This window comes from Prionailurus viverrinus, chromosome A3, assembly GCF_022837055.1.
Source record: "Prionailurus viverrinus isolate Anna chromosome A3, UM_Priviv_1.0, whole genome shotgun sequence".
NCBI lineage: Eukaryota > Metazoa > Chordata > Mammalia > Carnivora > Felidae > Prionailurus > Prionailurus viverrinus.
This window is the reverse complement of record NC_062563.1, coordinates 18,811,439-18,834,134: the sequence shown is the minus strand read 5'-3', so window position 1 is coordinate 18,834,134 and position 22,696 is coordinate 18,811,439. Positions and strand designations below refer to the sequence as shown.

The 22,696-nt window shown below is 41.8% G+C and overlaps 1 protein-coding gene across 4 annotated transcripts in view; it reads right to left on the bottom strand.

Annotated features, from left to right (window-relative positions):
* Positions 1-22,696, bottom strand: part of CHD6 (chromodomain helicase DNA binding protein 6) — a 206,698-nt gene that overhangs the window by 63,936 nt on the left and 120,066 nt on the right. For all 4 annotated transcript variants that reach the window (XR_007150819.1, XM_047852262.1, XM_047852265.1 and 1 more), the window contains exons 15-17: positions 19,485-19,740; positions 18,466-18,676; positions 9,654-9,849 (exon numbers count right to left, since the gene is read on the bottom strand). Coding sequence is in view for 3 of the 4 variants with exons in the window: in XM_047852262.1 (XP_047708218.1) it covers positions 9,654-9,849; positions 18,466-18,676; positions 19,485-19,740 (663 nt within the window). In the remaining variant the exon portion in view is untranslated. The remainder of the gene's footprint in view (positions 1-9,653; positions 9,850-18,465; positions 18,677-19,484; positions 19,741-22,696) is intronic.

Here is a 22,696-nt window from a genome sequence, read left to right as displayed (position 1 = left end):
TCAAAGTGAAAATGTCAAAAATATTAAATACAAACATTTGAAATGTCTCTCTTGGGGTTATGCTGTCCACTTGATAAATAGCTAGATTTCAACTGTTTCATTTTGCTTCTAAATTTTGGGGATTGATTTTTCCCCCCACATTAATTTAACCATAATGAAGGGGGTGGGAAAGAAGAAAACCAAACCAAGTAACTTTGGAAAATGGTATTTTGATTATATACTGTAGGACTAATGACAACCCTCACCCCCCCCCACACTATAGCCCAATATTATATATTGGTAAATTTATTTATGTTACATAGAATATGATCAGTAATTCTGCTACTTTATGTACAGACTGGGACTGAACAAATGAGTAAAAAAATATACTGTGCTATCATGAGACTGAAATTTCTCAAAGCCAGAGAAAGGATTTGCAAGTGAAGAGGAGAGCAAGGATGGAGTGAATCAGCAGCAACTCACGAAGGGTGAAGAGAGATGGGCAAGTACAGCCATGTGGTGTGAGTGCTTCTGTCAGTACACATACACTTATTTCCTAGCTCTGTCTGCTCACAGAATCTAGAAGCGCTAACACTCTAGCAGCAATGGGCACTCCTAGTAGCTAGATCTTGGTTGTTAAATGCCATTCTTGAATAAAAGGAAGCAGGGATCCTTGGAGAAACTGTCAATCCCATGGCTGTGGCAGGAAAATGCAACATGAACCTGAACATCATGCGGTGCCAGAAAGGAAGTGCTCAAAACCTGACAGGTGCACATCAAAAGGACACAGGAGCCAACCTAAAGGACCTCCTAATGACCAAGTCTGAACAATAAAATAAATAATAAGAGTAATAGATTATAACCCATAAAATGAGTTCATACGGATATAAATAAATAAATGGGGAGAAGGGACAGCTGTTCTTTATAGAATTCCAATTAATAAGTGTATAAGAAATGACTGAAAGAGAAAATTGCCATTAGCCAAACCCCATGGTAATAATTACTGAAGGCAAGAACCATTGATGGATACTAAAATTAATAGGTGAAAGTAATGGTGAGAATCAGGATATGTATGGTCTCAAAATATCTCTTCCCAAGATACTGATTAAATTTAAAAGTAAAGACAGTTATTTTACAGTGAAGAAACCTGGCAGATACCACCTCAACCAAGTAATCAAGGTTATCATCGCAAGCAATAAGATGTATTAACATCATGTACCCCCTGAAATGATGCACGGAGGAGGACGTAACATCACTTCTATGATATTCTTGCCAAAAATATATAACCTCAAATCTAATCATGAGAAAACACCAGGCGGACACAAACTGAGAGACAGTTTGTCAGGACCCTTCAAAATTGTCAAGGTCATGAACGATAAGGAAAAGACAGGTGCTGCCACAGACTGAAGGAAGCTAAGGAGTCAGGATTTCTAAAGGAAATATGAGAATGTGCATTAGATCCTGGACAAGAAAAAGAACATTGGGAGGAAACTGAAGGAACATGAATAAGGTCCATAGATTTCTGTGTCAATGTTAATGCCCTTGTGTCAATAATTAGACTATGGCTTGCATAAAATGCTAACACTAAGGGAGGCTGGGAGAAGGGTCCTAGAACCCTGTACTATTCTGCAACTTTTTTAAAGTTTAAAATGATTCCAGAATAGTTTTTAAAAATTTAATTTTGTTTTATGGTGTTATAAAATACTGAAGGTGGTTCCAAAGGCAAATATACAAAAAGGCATGTTTGGAAAAAGTAGCTTCTTTTCCTGTCTCTTCCATCTTATCCTGTCCCCTTACTCCCCCTACAGCTAAACCATTTAATAATAAAGTTTTTTGTTTTATCTTTCAGCTGGGAGGCCAGGGAGGAAGACACACACACACACACACACACACACACACACACACACATACACATACACACAGCTTTTTTAGATAATAGCTAGCATAGCATACATACTTTTTTCCACCTTATCTTATTTTTTTTTTTCCACACACCATATACTCCAGAGATGACCCCCTAGCAATATATGGAGATAATCATTCTTCTATCAAAGTTTTATCCACTACGGTTTAGTCAGTCAGTCTTCTATTGGTGAACAACTAAGTTGTTGAGCCTTTGGCTATTATAATTAGTTGCCACATCTCCTTTCAGTATCTTTAGTGGCAGTAAATCTATGAGAAGATTTGATGGATAGTTGGTAAACAAAGGAAGTGATCAAGGTAACTAATATGGTTTATGGAACCTATAAAGCACTAATAATAGGTGGCTACAAGTAGTGACACTGATTTTCTTTCTCTGGCTCATCTGACATCGTAGGCAAATTACAAGAAAGAGTTTAAAAAATGTTCTGAGCAAAGGTCCAATACAGGATCAGTGCAGACGCTGCTAATTACCTTCTTGTTATCCACATGCCCCTTCTTCCTTGCTCCCAGAACCCTGATGCTTGTAGAGGGCAGCAGTGTGTTCACCTGAAACCATCTGCAGCCTCCCAGGGATGATGAAGTAATACAGCCTGGACAACGAGGTGCAGCAGAAGTCTATCGGGGACATCTGGAAAAGTCCTGCCCTCCTGACAGAAGCACCACACCTTCCTTACTGATCTTTCCTGTCTGGTCTGAAGTATCCATCTTGGAACAAAGAGGCTGTAACTCACACTCCCTGAGGATGGTGGAGGAGGAAAACAGAAGGAATCTGGGACTTGGATGACACTGTGAAGCCACCTTACCCCGGACTGCCATCTCCAGACTTCTCATTAACTAAGAAAAACAAACCTGTTCTGGGGAGTGGGGGGGAGTCACTGTCACAAGCAGCTAAATGACACCAGGAGGTAACATGTGCTCTCCCGAAATGCCTTACCTGAAAGATAACAAGGGTGACTCCTATCACATTTAAGAGACTCGTCATTTTACAGCTAAATCTCATGGACAGGCCTTACTTATTCCCCTGATCAGAACTCACACACAAAACACTGTGGTAAAGAGAGAAACGCTTGCAACAAGGGCAGCAACTGAAACGAAGTCCAAACAAGATCCTCAGCAAAGCTGAGTAAATGCAGAACTTCTAGAGCAGGCCACAGGGGCGGGAGGCAGTGGTGCGACCCACCCTCACAGGAAAATCAGAGCTCTCACGCTCTCCCAAGGCATGACACGCAAGCTCAGAGTCTGTTCTTCACTGATTAATACATTTGAGTCGAACACAGCCAGGCCTACAAGAAACAACTAGTGATGTTCAGAAAATGAAAAACAACCAACAAGGCACAGATCCCAGGGACTGCAATGGCAAGAAGGGGGAGCCGCTTAGTTGAACAAACAGTGACAGATTTCAAATTGATACCAGCCCCTGACTCACTATTGTCAGTTTCAGGTCCAGAACTTGGCAAACCTTGTCCTACATTTTTACAACCACACAAAAATTAAATAGCTGGTACAAAGATCCAAGCACAATGCTGACTCCTCTCTTGACCATAACAACTTTTTCAAATCATTTGCTACATTTTAAAAGTACATTTTCTTTAATACTTTAAAATGCTACTTGGTCCTTAATGAAAATCCACATTTCAGAGAAGTTAAACACAATTGCCTATAGTCCCACCTGAACCTAACCACGTCTAGCACAGTGGTATAGCTTCCTAGCCCACCTTTTCTGCCCAAGTATTTTATTTCGGGTCCAGCAATTTTACATTTCTTCTGGCACTCTACAAGTGCATATCCGCAGGCCAACTACTTGTGCAGAAGAGGACTCAGGGGCTCTCCCTGCAGTAGGAATCAGAATGCATTAGATGATGCCCTCCCCTAATTATCTCCTTTGGAAGCCTGCTTTGGAATTGGAAGTTTCCGGATCCAGATTTATTCCTTGGGGAAAGGTATTATCCCCTCTTAAAATGTAAACATTTTGGGGGAATAGCACAGATACCTGCTCACTCCATTTCTACTATGTGACTCAATTTATCACCCAAACCAAAGTCCTGGGCACTGTAGTCTCCCCAGGGCCTGGCCTGCTGTCTAGGGCTCAATAAATGTGCCAATAAGTCAGTCAAGAGCTGGCTGACTACTGGAAGCAGAGAGGAGTTAGTAGCATAACAAAAGGGTGCTTTGTGGCAGCCAAAAAAGAAGTGGGGAGTGAAAAGGAGAGGCCACCGGAAGGAGAGATAGGAGTGTACTCAAAAACCTGACTCACTTTATTTGGGGTTGATGCTGTAGTCAGTGCCCATTCCATCTGCCTCAGGGGTGCCACCTATGCTCATTCTCACCTTTTTTTGTTCCCTTGGTCTGTAACATTCTTCTGATCTCATATTTGAGATCCTGCCTTGCAGTCAGGTCTCTGCTCGGATGTCACCCTCTTAAAGAAGCGTTCCTAGATCATTCTCTAAGTCAGGACACCAACCTCCACCATTCTTTTATTTTTTATTTTTTTAACTGTAGAGAGCCTGAGAGAGAGTGAGAGCAGGAGAGAGGGGCAGAGCCAGGGAGAGAAGAGAATCCACGCTCAGCATGGAGCCTGATGTGGGGCTTGATCCCTCGGCCCTGGGATCGTGACCTGAGCCAACATCAAGAGGCGGATGCTCAACTGACTCAGCCACCCAGGTACCCTGCAACCCCTGCCATCCTCTTAGTCTGTTTTACTTCTTTGTAACAAGTATGCGATCCATTACTACCTCATTTATTTTTCCTTGTCACCCCATGAAAATGGAAGTTCCATGAGAGCACTAACCATTGGTCTTGCTCACTGCTGTCTCTAGTCCTTTGAACAATACCTGGCAGGTCCCAGTGCTCAGCAAATACCGAACGAATGGATTACACAATGGAACATTCACAAATTCCGAACTTTCTTCCAGCAAAGAAAAGTAAAGCCAGTGGAATCTAGCTCTCTGAGGTCAGGGCTGGATTCCCTCTCCCTTCCCAGATCCTGTGGACAGACAGATGCTGCATTCCCCTGTGGCAGTGCCCTCTGCCAGTGGCCCTGTTCCCATGCTTTCTGAATCCTCCTTTTAGGGACCTTATCAACAGGACAGACAAGGAACCTTATGGACCCACCACAGTTACCCAGTCCAACCCACAGGAACTCTGGCCTTAAAGAGCAGGAAGCTCCCAGAGGAGAAGGAGTGCCATAGAGCAATGAGAAAGCAAGGTGCTCATGGTCTCGGTGAGGGATGCGTGGTACCCTGGTACCCTGCTACTCCCATAGGCCTGTCTCTGACCTCTGAGCTGGTAGCACTGCTGGCTTCCTGCAGGGGAGACAAGAAACCTGCTTTTCACTGCTCTTCGTCATCCTCAAGCTACTGTCAACACCCTTTGCCATTTCTTAATTTGGGTGCTCCAGGAAACCTGACGCACCAGGACTGGGTCACAGCTGTGCCTCCCAAACAAAGGTGACATAGAGTGAATCTACGCTCCTGATTTTCTTATACACATGGACACTAACATAGACATATTCAAGGTGAGAGAGAACACGTAGCATTTACCTGAGACCTCCAGGTAAGGTCTGCTTATTAAAGGGACCTCAAGTTGATTCACCTCGGAGACTGCTGCAGTCCTTTGGTGGTCACTTTATTCTCTCATTATCCCTGAGCAGTGCCTGGTTCCTATCCTAGATCCTAATGAACTTCACTTGTCTGGAAGGTTTGGGAGGGAAGTGCTCCCAGAGTAGATACTATAGGAAGAGTCCTAGTTCCCTCTCCTCGTACTTCCACAGGGAATGTCTGCTCCCAGGCAGGAACATGACAGTCTGTCTCTCTACCCTCCTTGTCCTCTCCCTATCCTGAATGGAGGAGACCTGACTGATCAGTGAAACGTAAGATCCGGTCCGAGCTCCTGTGGACTCACCCCTTCCCCTCGTCTTTTCTGTCACTGGCGGTCCTGAGTGGGCAGACTCTGCTCTGCAGATGACTGCCAGTGGTTCTCTGTGGTGAGGGTGTACGAGCGCAGGAGTCTGAGGGAGCCCCATTCCGGCTACAGGTCAAGCTGTATCATCTAATCCACCTTCACAGTCTATTAAGCTCATCTTTTGATCCTCCACTGTATTACTGTGTCTATTTCTTCATTGGTTCAGATTTAGGCATGGAAGACAGATAGAACTTACTGGACTCATCAGGTTCTAACAAGACCAAAGGAAATAGCATGTGACACTTGATGTCATTTGTTTTATGAAGACCTAGATTTAAAAAAAAAAAAAAAATCTCTAGCAATTCCTAAGCCTAATTCTATCCCCATAGCACAGAAAACCCCAGCAACATGGTCAAAAGAGAAGGCTGAACGAATGAATGTTTGAGAATAATGAAGCCTGCACCAGAAATGGTAACACTGCTCTCTGACTTTCAGCTGACTTCTCAGAGAAAGAAACTATGTTCTCTAGCTGTGGAAGCTGGTTGTCTGCAGACCCTTCTCAGGACCTCGGGCCTACTTAGCTGAGCCCAGCCTCCCCTACTCAGGTTGGCTTCACTTCCAGCGCTCTGAGAGGGTCTGCCTTGGATCAGTCAAGAAACAGCGTCCCAACATTGGCACTGCTTCTCCATGCTGGCTTGCCTGGGGATAACCACGGACTGCACCAAATCTTTCCAGGCTGTTTGAGTCCAGAGTGAACACTCACACTTTCTATCATCTGAACTTGGACCTCTGGAGCTATGCTGAAATCCCACTAGGGTAGGGCGTGAGACCCTATTCATAATGAGATTCTCCCATCTGTGGCCCTGACATTGATACCAGGCAGAATACATCTCAGTCTACACACAGATAGGTGTTCTATGCCAAGGCCATCTCCCAAGAGAAATACAATCATCATCTATCAGATCAGGAATTGTAGTTCTTCAATAACCATAAAGAATTACAGATGACTGAAAGCTTTCATGCATTTAACCAAAAATATTAGATTATATACACATGTGTGAATGATTGTGTGTAAGTTACCATGACGTAACTAGCAAGGATAGTACTGGGGAGCAGTCCGGTTAAGTTTTTTTTACTGTTAGGGTTAGGAACACAGCTCACTGATGTTCACAGCTGCGTTCACCTGTAGTTCTGGGATGGTCTCAGGGTCCCAGTGTCCAGACTCTCTCCCTGACATCGTACTTATGGCCTGTGCTATGAGGGCACATGGCAGGGAGAGGGTGGAAGGTGAGCATGCACCGTTCTGTGGGCAGCCTCCAGGCCCCATGCTCCTTCCCACGCCAAGCAAGCACACCACCTCCATCTCTGCAGGTGACTCAGAACTAGACCTTCCTTTCTCTGTCCCATCTTCCTCACAGCCCCCCAACCCCACTCCCCACTAACACGGATCCCACCTCCCTGCCCTAACATTACTCTTCCCAATCTTTTAATTTCTACCCCAGTCTGGCTGACATTTCAAAAATAAAGGACTGGTCCCTCTAAGTTACAAAACTTTTACATGAAAATAACAATGACAACAATAGAGCAGAGAGCAGTAGATGTAGAAGGCACAGTGGCCAGTCTGGAGCCCACGGGTCGAGGACTTCTAACTAACTGGGACCTGCAGCTCCCACTGTCACTGAGGCCCTCACTTGTTTACCTTCTGCCACATTCCTGGCTCTTGTCCCCTCCCTGCATAGCCTGCAGTGCTGGTGGTCTTTGTTCCTTCACTGAGGCGGAGCGTTAGAGGAAGTTCAGAGACTGACTCCACTGGAAGTCTCACACAGACCAATTTCCATGTGACTTCGCTGCTATTCCTTTGTTCATCTCTTGCCAGTTCCCCAGCAGTGGACATTAAAAACAGGTTTTCCAAAGCTTCTCCCTTTTTACCAGACCCTAATTCTGGACAGCCCCACGTACCCCCTCTGGCTGCTACACATACAAATCAATCACCTCAAATGACTTCACCTTCTCTACCAGGCTTGACCATTCTCGTTTCTGCCCTTTCCTATCTCTTGGCATTGGCACCTATTTGCAACTGGTAATGTCTAGGATTTCACCTAGATCAAGCATGGTGATCCCCAAATCTCTGCCTTGACCATGACTTGCCTCCAAATGCCAGCCTTATGTTTCCAATTTCCCTCCTGGAAATTCCTCCAGGCATATCCAGCTACCATGGCCTCAAATTGGCCAGGTACCAAGCCTCATAGTCAGATGAGCACTGCAAAGGAGCACAGAACTGGACTTAGGAGATCACCTGTATCGGGGTCAGCAAACTTCTATAATAGTGAATATTTGAGATGTTGTGGGCTATGGTCTCCATTCTGATACTCTGTCACTGTAACATGACAGCACCAGAGATCATATGTATATGGATGGGTGTGGCTGTATTCCAGTAAAACTACTTAAAACTGGTTAGCCAATGGGCAACAGTTCTGCACCACCTAATCTATATCACTACCTAATTAAGTTCTTGCTAGTTACCTAATCAAATACTAACTTTTGTTTATTTTTATGTTAGTGCTGAGTATAGCATTCCTTTAAAAATTGGTTATTCGTTATATCTAGTAACTCACCTTTGACCCAAATATCTCTTCACCAGTAGAAAGGCCTGATGGGGAACTAGTCATGTCCACTGATTTTCTTTGAAGTTGGATGTTGAAACAGTGCCACACAATTTGGTTTACAAATGAGTTTCCCCCCCTGGGTTTCAGCCAATTGTCACCAATTTAATAATTTAAAGTGCCATCTAGTAGACTGCTTTCTTCAAACAAAATTTTATTTGGAAACTCATTAAATGAAAAAGGCAAAGCCAAATGACTGTGAAGTGGTGGGTAAAATGCCCCCAGCTGAGCTCCTTTCCCAGCGTGTGTTCCCTTGCAGCATCCCCTAAGGCACCTCTTCTGTTTTGTGGCACAGCAGCCTCCAACCCTCTTTTATCAATCACCTGTATCATGAAAAAGGTTCTGAGCCACCCACCACCCTCCCCACTCACCATATTGGCATTAGCAAATATCCCAGCATTCAATATATACTTAGGGCAGAGTTGATCATTAATGAAAATGGAGGTAAATCTAGAAATGGTATTCTTGACAAGTTAGAATCTTTTTAGCAGACATACTGTCCTATCTGGCCAGAATGCTACTGTTTTTACTTTGAAGCAGGGTGGATAAAGAACTCTGATCCAGAGAACTGTTAGCTCTTTTTCTTGTTTATGCTTTTTTAAAAAAAACTGTATTAACTCCAATCTTTACAAGAATCTTTTAAAGCCACCAATTATCTAGTCTGGTTAAAACTAACAAACATGTCTGCAAATTCACTCAACTGGGCACACAGAATCTCTAATATGCAGATTAGGTAGACAGCAAGTGAACTAGGGAGGGCGCCTGTCACCCTGGCCACACAACGGAACCTGGGGTTAGGTGTCTCCTTTACTATCTAGGACAGAAGACCATCTCACAAACCAACCAATGAAAATGCCTGAATCAATCTACATGTCAAAAATTAGAGGATTAGTCAAGCTTAATATTTTTCTTTATGTCTGATAATAAATAGCTCTATTCTTTATCTGGAGGTTACCACTGTGAAAAACCATTTGGTTTAAAGCAAAAAGAACCACTCTCTGATTAGTGGGAAAGGGTGACATTTACTTTTCGTTCAGTTTCACCCCCTGGCCGAGGCTCTAAAAGCCTGCGGTCCAGCTGATGCCCTAGCATGGAGCATGGCAGACACTCTCTAGCAAGCCAGGCCCTATCGTGATGTTCTTCGATGCAGGGGCAGCTAAGGCAAACAGCAATCATCCTAATGGTTACCTGCAAGTCATTTTGTGGGTTCCAGTCTGAATCAAATATGATGCAGGTATCAGCAGCCGTGAGATTGATCCCCAGGCCTCCCGCTCTGGTGCACAGAAGAAAGACAAAGCGGTCTGAGTCTGGCTTACAGAACCGGTCGATGGCTGCCTGGCGCAGGTTTCCCCGTACTCGCCCATCAATTCGCTCATAGGTGTATCTGAGGGGACCCAAACGAACGAAAGCCCAGGTGTTAATCATGACTTCAATGGAGAGCAGCAAACAACGCAGGAAGCTGTTGACCCATGGCCTTAATCCCTCGCTTCTACATTGGGACTAAACTAGAGCAGTCCACAAGGAATCCCACCCCCCACCCCCAGCCCACATATTCAGCAGGGCAGACACCTAAAACCGCATTGTGAAACGTACCCCCCACCAAAACAAGCCAACAAAAACCAAACCAAACCAAAAGTGTCAGCCACAAACTAAGGGACTAGAAGAATTGTGAACATAAAATATCAGTCCCCACAGCCTGAGCAATTTATTCTCTGGTATTTCCCAGTTTTTACTTGCACTGAATCTAATCCTAGAACCAGGAAAAGCAAACAAAAGCCTCAAACACCCACTTTAAGTAGTGCTCTTAAGGAATCAAAGTTCAAATCAGTGTGTAGCTGCTACAGGGTAAAGTGAAAATGGGAAGCAGACTGTACTGACAGACAGTCCTTGTGCGTCTGGGCTGGTCATTTCCAGCCTGTCAGTTCTCCCAGGCAGTACACTGCCACGCAGATAAACCACAGGGAAGGTTTCTGAGCTGTGTTGGGGGTTGGGGCACAAAAACTGAGGACTTTTTTGAGGAAAATAAAACGAGGAAGCAAAGCTAACAATCATTAAGAAGGCACATACCTGTGTGGAAACAAGGGCGAAAAGCACGGTGGAGGAGAGGGTAAAAGGAAGGAGAATAAAAATAAAACTGCTATGGGAGTGCATTACTACCTGTCCATCCAATAAGCATACACAGAAGGGATCTTTATGATGGAATCATGTGATTAATACAGAGTTAAAATACGGTAGCAAGGTAGACAGCTGCTGAGCACTTAATTCTTTTCTTATTTACCCTGAGCAGGAAATGGTTTATAAAGTATAACTAAAAGGAACCTTGTAAGGAAAGGACCAAGTCACCCTGGACTCAACAACAGCCAAGAACACGAATCCTGACAGAAACCTTATCAGTAGCCCAGAACTTGGGAAATCGGATCCCTAAAACCTCAGATAAATAAGTGGTAAGGGAATAAGGATAGATAGACACTTTAGGGTCTCTGTGTGGTTCTAGAAAGTGGAGTTTGGCTACATAATCCTGACTTCCTTGAAGAAAACGAAAATCCATGTAAAGAAACCACCCAAGGAAATAATATGTAGAGAAACCAAACCAACTCAGACTCATAAGGACACATATAAAGCAAAGAACCAAGTGAAAAGGGGGTCTTCCTTTTACAAAGCTATAGTGCACCAACACCTGGAATTATAGGTGTGGATTTTTTCCTTTTTCTTCCTTTTTAATGTAATAAACGTAAGAATAATATGTGGGACTACAGAAGCAAATAAAACAGGAGGTGATGACTTCTATAAGGGCAGACTAGGAAGAGCTGTGTCAAGATAAAAGTGAAGGCTGTATGCCTAAATTCTATAAAACCACAAGGCAGCTAGATATAATGGTCATTCTCATTAATAGCAGCCACAGCAGCAGTATTAGTAGCAAGCTCTTAAGCATCAAGCTACGTGCCAGCCAGCCAGGCACTGTGATACACACTTGATCTGCACCATCACTTTATAACACCTCACGATAATCCTAAGGGATGTTTTTCTTATCATCCCTATTTTAGACTCTAGGAAACTTCCAAAACAAAAACAATAAAACCCCATACAAGCAAACTAATTTGCTCAGTCACTGAGCAGGTGAGTGGCTTGAACTGAGATCCATTTGACTCAAAGTCCACATTCTTTAAAAAAAAATTTTTTTTAATGTTTATTATTTATTTTTTGAGAGAGAGAGAGAGAGAGAGAGAGAGAGAGAGAGAGAGAGAGAAAGAGTGTGAGCAGAGGAGGGGCAGACAGTGAAGGAGACACAGAATCTGAAACAGGCTCCAGGCTCCGAGCTGTTAGCACAAAGCCCAACATGGGGCTCGAACTCATGAAACATGAGATCATGACCGGAGCCAAAGCTGGATGCTTAACCAACTGAGCCACCCAGGTGCCCCTCAAAGTCCATATTCTTAACCAGTTTGCTGTATGGCCTTCATATTGTACCCTACATTTCAATGCAGGAGAATGGAAAGACTGCCCTAAAAACTTAAAAGAGACAAAAATAAATAAAAGAATTTAAAGAAAAATTTTAAAGGAGCACCTGGGTATCTCAATCGGTTAAGCATCTGACTCTTGGTTTCGGCTCAGGCATGGTCTCTTGGTTTCGTGGATTTGAGCCCCACATTGGGCTCTGTGCTGATGGTGCAGAGCCTTCTTGGAATTCTCTCTCTCCCTTTCTCTCTCTGCCCCTCCCCCACTCACATGGTCTCTCTCTCAAAAATAAACTTAAAATTTTTTTTTTAAACTTAAAAGAGAAAATTAAAGATAAATAAGAGACACCAGTAAATTTAGGAAGGTGATAAGTCTAGTGGAAGGTGGAAGAAGACACTATGGGTACCAACATGGTTTTGATAAACCAGTACACTGAGAACCTGCACTGAGTACTCAGAAATTTGGGCATGTGGGTGATATGATGGAAGTACAGGATTTGGAGCCAGAGGACAAGGTTGAGATTCAATTAAATGAGAGATGCCACCACCCCCACCATCATACATGTGAACAATTAATGCTGCAGGCACAGAGGATTCGTGTTCTTTGACAAGACACCTCTAGCCATCAGAGAGAAGTTAGAAGCCCATAGATCGAGGGAGGCAGGGAATTAGCACAGCATTAAAGAGGAGGAAAAATCAATCGTGATGCTACAGTGATGCTACAGCTCAACCGTCAGCCAAGGAAAAAATTCCCATAAAACTATACTGTTTTGCCAGCTATGATACAAGAACAGTTTTAGAAATTGTGCAGGATGACTGGAATATTAATTCTCATTTCCATTACTTGTTCAGTTTTGAGGAAGTGCTTTCAAAGAACACAAAACTAAAAATCCATCCCATTATTTGAGCTCTTTTAAACTGTTCCTCACTCCCCTCACTCCTGAGCCAGATCCCTTGGCTATGCCCTCACCCCTGTATGAGACTATGGCATGAAATTAAGTGGGACCAAAACCAAACTGACAGCTGGAGAGGCAACAAGGCTCAAGAACAAAGAACATCTTGAAGGCTAGTAAGTCTGAATGAAGAAATCAGACATCAAAAAAATTTTCACACAAAACATCAGTGCAGCAATTAACCCTCTGAGTCAACTATATTTTGAACAAAATCCCTAGGAGTTTATGTGGCTCATCAAACTGTAATTCTCAGTCACTGTCAAATTTCAACAAGAAGCAGGTGGCAGTCTAGAAAACCTGTGTGCTTTGTTTTGGGAAGGGGGGCGGGTAGTGACATTTTTTTTGGCACAACAGGAAATGCTGACCTCAGAAGGCCTGAAGGAAAATGAAAAACTTTCTCATCTCTCAGTAATAACCAGCTGGAAAACAAAAAGAATTAAAAAAAAAAACAGAATCCCACTCAACAATAGCCATACACATACAGAATACTTAGGCTCAGAGAAAGAAATATGTAGGACTTGGCAACATGACTCTAGGCGCCATGTTGGTTTGTTCACTATGTCCCTAACACCTCCAGAGGTTCTAGCACAAGGCAGGCATGTCATAAATATTTAGTGAACCAACAGTGTATATGGAATACCTGAATACGTGCAGTGAATAGCAGATTCTTCAGTTTTGCAAAGATGTCAATCCTGTCCTACTAAATGTATAAAAGCCAATCAAAATCCCAACCAATGGATATATGTATACATAAACACAAATATGCACATGTGTGTACCCACATACATATATACTTTTTCTGTAGTCAGAGGTAGATTAAAAAAGAATAATTCTGAAGTTTATCTGCAATAATACATGAGCAAAGGAATAGAAATACTGATCAAAAGAATACACAGGTTAGACACACACCCAGCATAAATAGTATTTCAGTATATTTTATGGACAGTGTTTTATATTAATGGAGGAATTCTTGAATTAAAAATGAGACACATTTGGGAATAAATTAGACATTCATTATATGCCATTTACCAAAATTACAGAAAGACTAAAGACTGAAATGTAAAAAAAAAAAAAAAAAAAAGAAAAGAAAAGAAAAAGAAAAAAACAAAGAAATCTAGAGAAAGATTCTCAGATTAGAAATAATTCAATAGTGAATGTCCAAAGGGATCATGCATTGGTGGCACCAGGTAACCCTGAAAATGGGGATGCAAAGAATCTAAAACAGAGGAACTGGCTGAGTGTTTGTGAAAGTATCAGCCTACAGATCACCCACCCCAGACTTGAAGAGGGTAAAATAGAAGACCTTTAGTCCTCTCTCCCCCAGGAGACACCAAGCACCATTAGAGGTACTATACTGACAAAAGGGAAGAGCGAGAGACTGAGAACTCCCTATTTCTCGCCACCCGTTCCTCATAACTGGCTCCCATTACAATCAAGCTCCCATCCTCTAGGCAAAAGACAGGAAGAGAAACACCCCCAAAATACAGACACTGGAGGTTCCCCAATGAGATGATCCAGTTAGATGGATAGTGTTCATATATGGAGAGTAAAACCCACAGTCAACAGCCTGGCCCACATACCCAGAGCTTCTAACCAGCCCACCATCTGCCAGCTAAGACCAGACATGAAAGGAAAGCCTCTGATCTGAAACACAGAAGCTCCTGCTTCTGGTATGGAGGCAGAAGTTCCTAACATACCAGCCCTCCAGCAAATAACCACCACAAAATGAACAAAATACAAAAAAACAAAACAAAAATTTTTAAAGTGGAAGATAAAATATAAATTTTCCAGAACTGAAGGAACACAGATTTCAAATGAGAAAGACCTATTCGGTATCCAGGTCAACAGATCCCATACAAAGGACAGTTCGCTGTGCAATTCCACAGATCTGGGACAAAGAGGATAAATCAATGCTTCCGAATAGAAAAACATGTCACATACACAGACCAGGAAGCACAAGGGCTCTGAACTTCTAAGCAGCAACCGTGGAAGCTAGAAGACAGTGGACTAAAACCTTAAAATTCTGAGGGGAAAGGATTTCTAACCTCCAATCCTAAACCCAAACTGTTACTCAAGAAGAGCAGACTGCGAACATTCCAGACAGTCTCCACATGCATTTATCATTCACCCTTCCTCAGAAGCTCCCCAAAGCCATACACGGGATTCACCAAGGAGGTTTTATTCCAGAGGGAAGGAAAGGAACTTGTCAGTGTGATGAAGGAAGGGAGAGCCCAGGTAGCAACGTGTACCAGGTGGGAAGAGCACTTGGCCAGAGAAGGCAGGACGAGCAGCCCCACCAGAGGCGGCTCTGAGCCCAGGAAGCTGACAGGCTTGAACATAACAAGAGGAGATTTAGACAACCAGGGTCAATTCTGGAGCTGAAATTATAATAAGGAAATAGAAAAACAGGCAATAAAATGAAGGAGAATTTTTAGCTTCATGAAAAATAAAAATTGTGAGAGAAAAAAATGTAAACAGCATACTATAGGTCAGAGCTATCGCTCAGCATTTGTGTAAGTCGTGTGGTGGTTATGAAGGGCAATGAGAAAAGATAAATGCTCATCTTCCATAGTGGGAACAGCTAACACCTAAAACTAAACATCATCAAGATATTACAACTACTAACATTACTTAGGTATGGCTATAAATCCCAAAAGAAACAGCATAAAGAACTTAAAGTCATTGTTTCTGGGGCTGGAAAAACGGGCTGGGAGGGAAGGGTGCTATCAGGAAAGGCACCTTTTTAAAAGTCTAACAGAACAATTTGGTTCCCTAAATTATGTGCATGTATAACTTTGCTGGAAATGAAAGCTAAATTAAAAAGAGAAAAGTGGGGCGCCTGGGTGGCTCAGTTGGTTAAGCATCCAACTTTGGCTCAGGTCATGATCTTGCAGTTTGCGAGTTCGAGCCCCACGTCGGGCTCTGTGCAGGCAGCCAGAGCCTGGAGCCTGCTTCAGGTACTGTGTGTTCCTCTCTCTCTGCCCCTCCCATGCTCGTGCTCTGTCTCTCTCTTTCAATAATAAATAAACATTAAAAAAAATTTTTTTTTAATAAAAAAAAAAAAAAGAGAAAAAAGTAACCATGATATTAAGGCCAGAAGAACCCTGCTGGATGCTGCTGGGGTGAAGAAACCACAAAAAAAAGTGTAAAGAAAATACTTGAGAATATTTATATAATTGCATGGTTTTCAAACCCATGAATTTAAGTATTTAACCTTACCTTTAAGCATAAATAAGCATTTAAGTTTATACAAAGCTGCTTTAAGACTGCAAGTTTTGACTATTTCAAAATTTAAAACTTCTAAAAATAAAATAAACAAAAACTCACACCTATAAACAAAAAGTCAAAAACAACACTGGGGAAGTATTTGTGCTCTATTCTTTTTTTTTTTTTTTTAATGTTTACTTATTTTTTGAGAGAGAGAGCACGTGTATGAGAGCACGTGAGCATGAGTAGGGGAGGGGCAGACAGAGGGGGAGACACAGAATCGGAAGCAGGCTCCAGGCTCTGAGCTGTCAGCACAGAGCCCCACACAGGGCTCAGGCTCACAAGCTGTGAGATGATGACCTGAGCCGAAGTCGGAGGCTTAACCGACTGAGCCACCTTGGTGTCCCTGTGCTATATTCTTAAGTAAACAAATAGTTCTTATAAATAAAAAGGCAAAGAGCAACAGAAAATGGAGAAAGAACATGAATGAGCAATTCAAGACACAAAAATACAAATAGCTAATATATATATGGGAAAATATTTACTCTCATTATTAATCAGAAATACAAATTAAAACAAAATAATTTTGGCTTATTGAATTAGTTAAGATTAAGCAGCAAAAACAGTATTAATCAGAGAATGAGGGGGGAAAAGCATTCTCATACACTGCTGAAAGGCATAAAAATAAAAATATCTTTCTAGAGGGTGTTTTGGAAATATGTACCAAATGCTTTTTAAAATCAGAATTTAGCCTAAGGTAATAACTGGAAACATTCACAATGACTGTAAAGGGATAGCTACAGAGTTCCTGAAAATGCTGAAAAACTGGGAACAACCTATGAGAAAGAATATTATCAAAATTATGTTGTGGGAAAATGAGTTTAAAGAAAAATCCATGATATATTAAATAAAAAGGAGAATATATAAAATTGACAATGAAACTAAATGTTTGCATGTGCAAAGTAGAAGATAACTCCCCGAGTATGAGTGGGAGCTTTGAGCCAGTAGTGGTGTTATGTATGTCCATATATTCAAGAGAAATTGTAATACCTAAATAACTTGAAAATAAAATGAGCAATAAATGCTAAGGAAAAATAGCATAAAAGGGTGCTAAGTAGAGACATCTGTACTTAGCAAAAGTCTATTAGTTACACTGCTACTCATTTTGGAGGGGTTCTCAAAAAAAAACCAAAAAAAAAAAAAAAAACCAAACTGCTCACTAGTAGTTGCATACATTTTGAAAAGTAAGATAATATATATATTTATAAAAAGCAAGTGTTCTGGAAATAGGTTCCTAATCTATAGTGGATTTACAAAATATGAAACTACTTTCACTAGTTTCGATTTACTCATTATAAATTCCTCAAAGAAAAAAATAATGTAAGTCTCAAGAATTCTCTACCTAAAGACCTCCACTACAGGGCTCTGAGAAATTCTTTTTATTGTCTAATTTGAGAATTATTCATGTAACATTAAATGTCAGCGTATCCCATAGTTGAATCTGTCATTTGTTTTAATACTCTTTCTATAAATGTTATAATAGCAAACAGAATTTTTAAGGATATTTAAGACAACTGAGATTTGCTATAATTACTATATGAAAACAAAGATTTCCTTTAAACTCAGCAATGCGAAAACTAATAGTTTCTATGACCTTAAGTCTTTTCTCATTGCATAAATTCTTAAAAATCAACTTATCATCTTCGGATCATTGCTGTGTCCCAGTGACTGGAAACATAATGTTCACTGGATAAAGGAACAAAGTAGAACCCACATGAATCCAAACAACCCATATAACATAACCCCACATACTGTTCACCTGCGTGAGTAATGGAACTTGGACTCAAGGAATTAACAGGAGTATGAACAAGACAACAGACTGGAATGCTATAGCTAGTGTATCATAAAACCTTAGAAGGTTTGCTGAGAAAGGACAGAAAGTGTCCCCAAGTTCTTTTTTTGTGGGCTGTCAGCTTATACTCTTAGCAACTTGATACAGGGATGTTTTCCAGGATATATTTCTCTCATCATTATTAAGCAAAAAATAAAAAAGGAAATACATTGTTTTCTTAACCTTCTCTAATGCTTTTGAATTCCGTGTCTTACAACTAGAGAGAATATAAATAAACATGTAGAATTTCTTTTTTAAGCAAAGCAAGGGCTCCACATCATCGGCTGCAGCGTTCACTTTAGGCAGTTAAAACTGGGCATACTTGGTCACAGGATTTAACTCTGAATTTCAGTCAGTCTTTAGGAGGAGATTCCTTTTCTCCGTGTTTGAATGCTTTGTTGTTGTTACAGCATAATTTCTGCATGAATCAGAAAGGTATCAAAACAGGGAACCGCCTGCAGCTTCTGATGAACAGCTCTGACACAGGTTCTCACCTTCTCTGGATGAGATAATCTTCCAGGATATCGAGGCAGCGCACCATCTGGGAGAAGATGAGGACTTTGTGACCACCTGCAATCAGCTTAGGGAGCAGTTTATCAATCAGCACCAACTTCCCTGCTGCTTGAATCATGGCCTGCAGCTGAAAGTCAGGGGCATCGGGGCTGTGGGTTTTTCGGAAATCTTCCAGAATTTTCTCCTCTGCCCCTGAAAAGGAATGGGACAAAACTATTCCTTGAACAAACTATGAGGATAAAAGCTTCTCTCTGCTTTACGGATCCTAGAAAAATGAAGTGAATTCCTAGGTCCTGGACCAGCAGGCCAGTTGGTGAGGCAGTGCTGTGGTGCATACCTGGTCTGTGCCCGCAGCAGAGGGGCTGGAGTGGCAGCAGGGCCATTTTGCAGAGAACAGGTGCTTTGCTTTCCTGGGAGATCTCACCAAGTAGAGAAAGAACTTGAGATACCAAGTTGACCCATGCAAGCAAAGAATCTCCACAGAGAGCTGACAAAACGACATACCTCTCGACATCACAAAAACTAGCTACAGGCAAATCCAAGACACCTTTTATTTAAAATTTTATCAGAAAGTTTTATGTAAAAAAAAGCTTCCAACATGTTCTCTACTTAATATAGTTAACTGTTAATTCATCTGCGGAGAGTTTTAGTCTCATTGCATGGCGATCATTTATTCAGCTAAGTGATAGTTTCCTGTCCCAAAGTGCACAGTGTGGGCCAGACTACAAGTAAATAAAGGGCAGCAGGCTGCTGAGTGGTATCCATCTTCTGAGGGCAGAGAGTTGGTAGAGGCAGGTTCAGAACTTAGCTCCGTGCACTCACTGCTAGATGGCTTACCCAGATCTACCAACCTCTTTGAGCCTCAGTTTCATGCTTCATAAAAAGGTGAGCAAACATACATCCTAGCATCTAATGGAACTCAATACCTAAGACTGTTGGTTATTATCAGCTTTTGGCACACCACACCAGGCCCGAGTTGCTCCCTGTTTCCCTGACTCACCATTGATCAGGTAGGGATGGTTACAGCACTTTCTCAGCTCCATCATGGTGTTGATGAGATTGGGCATATTGTGCTGATTTGCCCCCTTGGTCAGGAAGGAAAAGTTCTTCTCCAGGATGGCACGGTAGTACTTTTTCTGGATATTGGTGAGCTCTACTTCAATGATCGTCTCCTGTTTAGGAGCAAGGTTCTTTTCCACATCATCTTTCAGCCGCCGAAGCATCATTGGTTTTAGGATAGACTGCAGTTTCTTCACCTGTCCAGGGAAATGAGACCTGTTCACCTGCCCCACTCTGATTTTAATGACTGATTACCGGGCTATTCCAACCTTCACTACACTCTCCTGCGCATCTATTCATAGCACTGCGGTGGTAGACTATATGAAAGATCACACTGATACCCTGAACATGGGGAGTTTATAATAGGATCTAAAGGAAAAAAGGGATCTGGTTACAATTCCCAAGTAATTACAGAGAACCTAGGTGACAACCTCGCAGGAGATAAAGGGAGAAAGACATGAAAGACAGTACCTATTCTCTGGATGGAGAAACCAAACCCCTCTCGCCCTACCATGCATTCATGTGCGGCAATTACCTGAGGACAACTTTAGCTATGTTAGGAGGTACAGGCGACACATTACAAAAGGGAGACTTAGATGCTAAGAAAACAAAGTAAAAAGTAGAGGCAATCTGGGCATGGGCAAAATGTGTGTAGGGGGTTAAAACTTTCAGTCATAAAATAAGTTAAGTCCTGGGGAATGTGATTTAGATCATGGTGACTACAGTTACTAATATTGTACATTTGGAAGTTGCTAAGAGAGGAGATCTTAAAAATTCTCATCACCAGAGAAAAAAACTGTAGCTATGTATGGTGACAGAGGCTAACTAGATTTATTATGGTGAACATTTCGTAATGTATACATATATTGACTCATGGTCATGCACACCTGAAACTGAAGTTATATGTCCATCATATCTCAGGTTAAAAAATAAAAAAAAGAAGTAGAGGCCATCTGGAAGCAGACTCCTCCTACAACTTCTAAGTAATGGCAGCGAACACGTTTGGTGTAGCAGCATTTACAGTTAATGTTGTAAGATGATGTCTCCCATGCCATCACACAAGCTGTCACATCAGGGGTACTTTGAGCTGACAGTGGTCTTTGCTATGATTTGTCTGTTTCCCTAGCAGCCCAAATCTGGACAGCAGGTGTCCGCTAACCTGACTGCACTGGCAAGGCCACTTGTTCCGTCTCCCAAGAAGACAATGACAGACAAGGGATGCAGAATCAAGGCACCTGACTTCAACCTGAGCTAAAACGTGACACCAATAAGATTAATCCTGCTGGGAAAATAAAATAAGAAAGGGCAAGTGCAAAAGATTGTTGCAAGTCATAAAGGGCTGTTCAAAAATGCCTTAAAAGGGGGTACTTATTTACTGCATAAATAAGTCGGGTGCAGTGTCAACGCTTCCTGAAAGAAGTATAAAGTAATTTATAGACAGTGATTTAGAAGAGTTACCGGTACAGGTTTTAAACACTGATGAATATGTTTCACTTTGGAAATAGATGCTTTGTGGACCTTTTATTTACTGTGATTTAAAATTTAGACATCTGTGGCCACTTTTTGTGGTTTTCTCCTAAATAACCCCAATCTTCAATATAACCCATTCGTGAGATCTTGATTTTACCAACCATGGTACTTAGGAATCTATCCCCCAAATGAATTAGGAATTACTGTATAAGAACCCAAACAGGAAAGACACACCTAGACAATTATTAAAGATATGGACAAATGTCAATCTGCCACATGCTGGGTTCAGCTTTGCCCTTGACTTGGTTCATACCTTGAATCATTTAGAGTATACTACATGCCAGACACTGTGCTGGTCAATACAACAAACACAACTTTGGAGAAGAGGTGGGCCTTGTCCTCAAGGAGGTCATTGTCTAGGAAGAAGAAAAAAATGCATACCACAAAATAAGTGCAACGGGAGAAGAGGACACATTGCCAATGGTCCAAAAATGGAGAGAGGGTTGAGAGCTGGCTTTTGAAAGATCAATAGATACTGCAAATGCAGAGAAGTGGAATTAAGTTTGATTATTCACTGCTCTCAAAGTCTGAGTTGCCACAGAAGTAGAAACAAACAGACCGGAACCTGAGAGTGTGCTCCTGACACCTGTTAGTGAAATTTCCAAACCTTGTCAGTCCCCAAATTCTCTGTCCCAACACATTCTCACACCACTGCGAGGTTAGTTTAGCAGAACTAATTATGTCATCCCTGCAATCAAAGCCTTGCATTGCTTCTCTAATACCTACCAAATTCTTCAAGCTGTCTTTTAAGATCTTCCCACAATATAACCCTCAACCCCTCTGGCTTCATACTCCACAATTCATCAACCCTGTTTCCAGCTCAACCAGATGATTCCCTACGATGGAATAAATTCCACGGTTGATTATGCTGGGTGGGTTTTTTTTTTTTTTTTTTCTGTGCAAAGTAGTCACCATCTTTTCTCTCTCCATGACTAAAAATATACCCACCTTTCAAAGTCCATTTCCAAATTGTACTCTCTCCATGAAGGCTTTCTTTATTCCCAAACAGAGGTGACCTTCTCTTTTATAAAATCCCCAATTCTATTACTTGCTCCTCTTATGGCATTTCAATTTGTCTGGCTTATTTCTGGAACCTCAGTCAAGATTTTTACCCATCATAGATAGGTATTTCTTAACTTTGGTAGTTCTGACTTAGCTTTGAGTCCAATAAGCTGGTCTCAGGACCAGATCTTTGAAAACTGAGGAAATCTGGTTGATTTGGACAAAACTAAACTTAGCAACTACTCTAGTATATGACTGCCTTCTTTTCCTCACTACCTGTGTATTTTGTTGTACTCGAGAACATAAGCCTGGGAACATGCTGCAGATTATATAGGAGGAAGCAGGAAGGATGAGGAAAGCAGAAGAAAGCACCACGCTCCTGAGTCCAGGGCTGAACAGAATCAAAGAACTTACACATGAGATCAGCAAAGGCAAGAGGCCTGATGTGCTAACACAGGATATTTTGGATGTGGACTCATTTATCCTCTGGAGTAATAAGAACTCCTAATAATCAGTTTAACCTCCTCAATGTGAACAAACAAATTAAATCAAGGAGGTAATGCTCATTTTAGGAGGGATGTGAGAACTTGTGAGTGCCTGTCCCCATGGTGACAATGACTT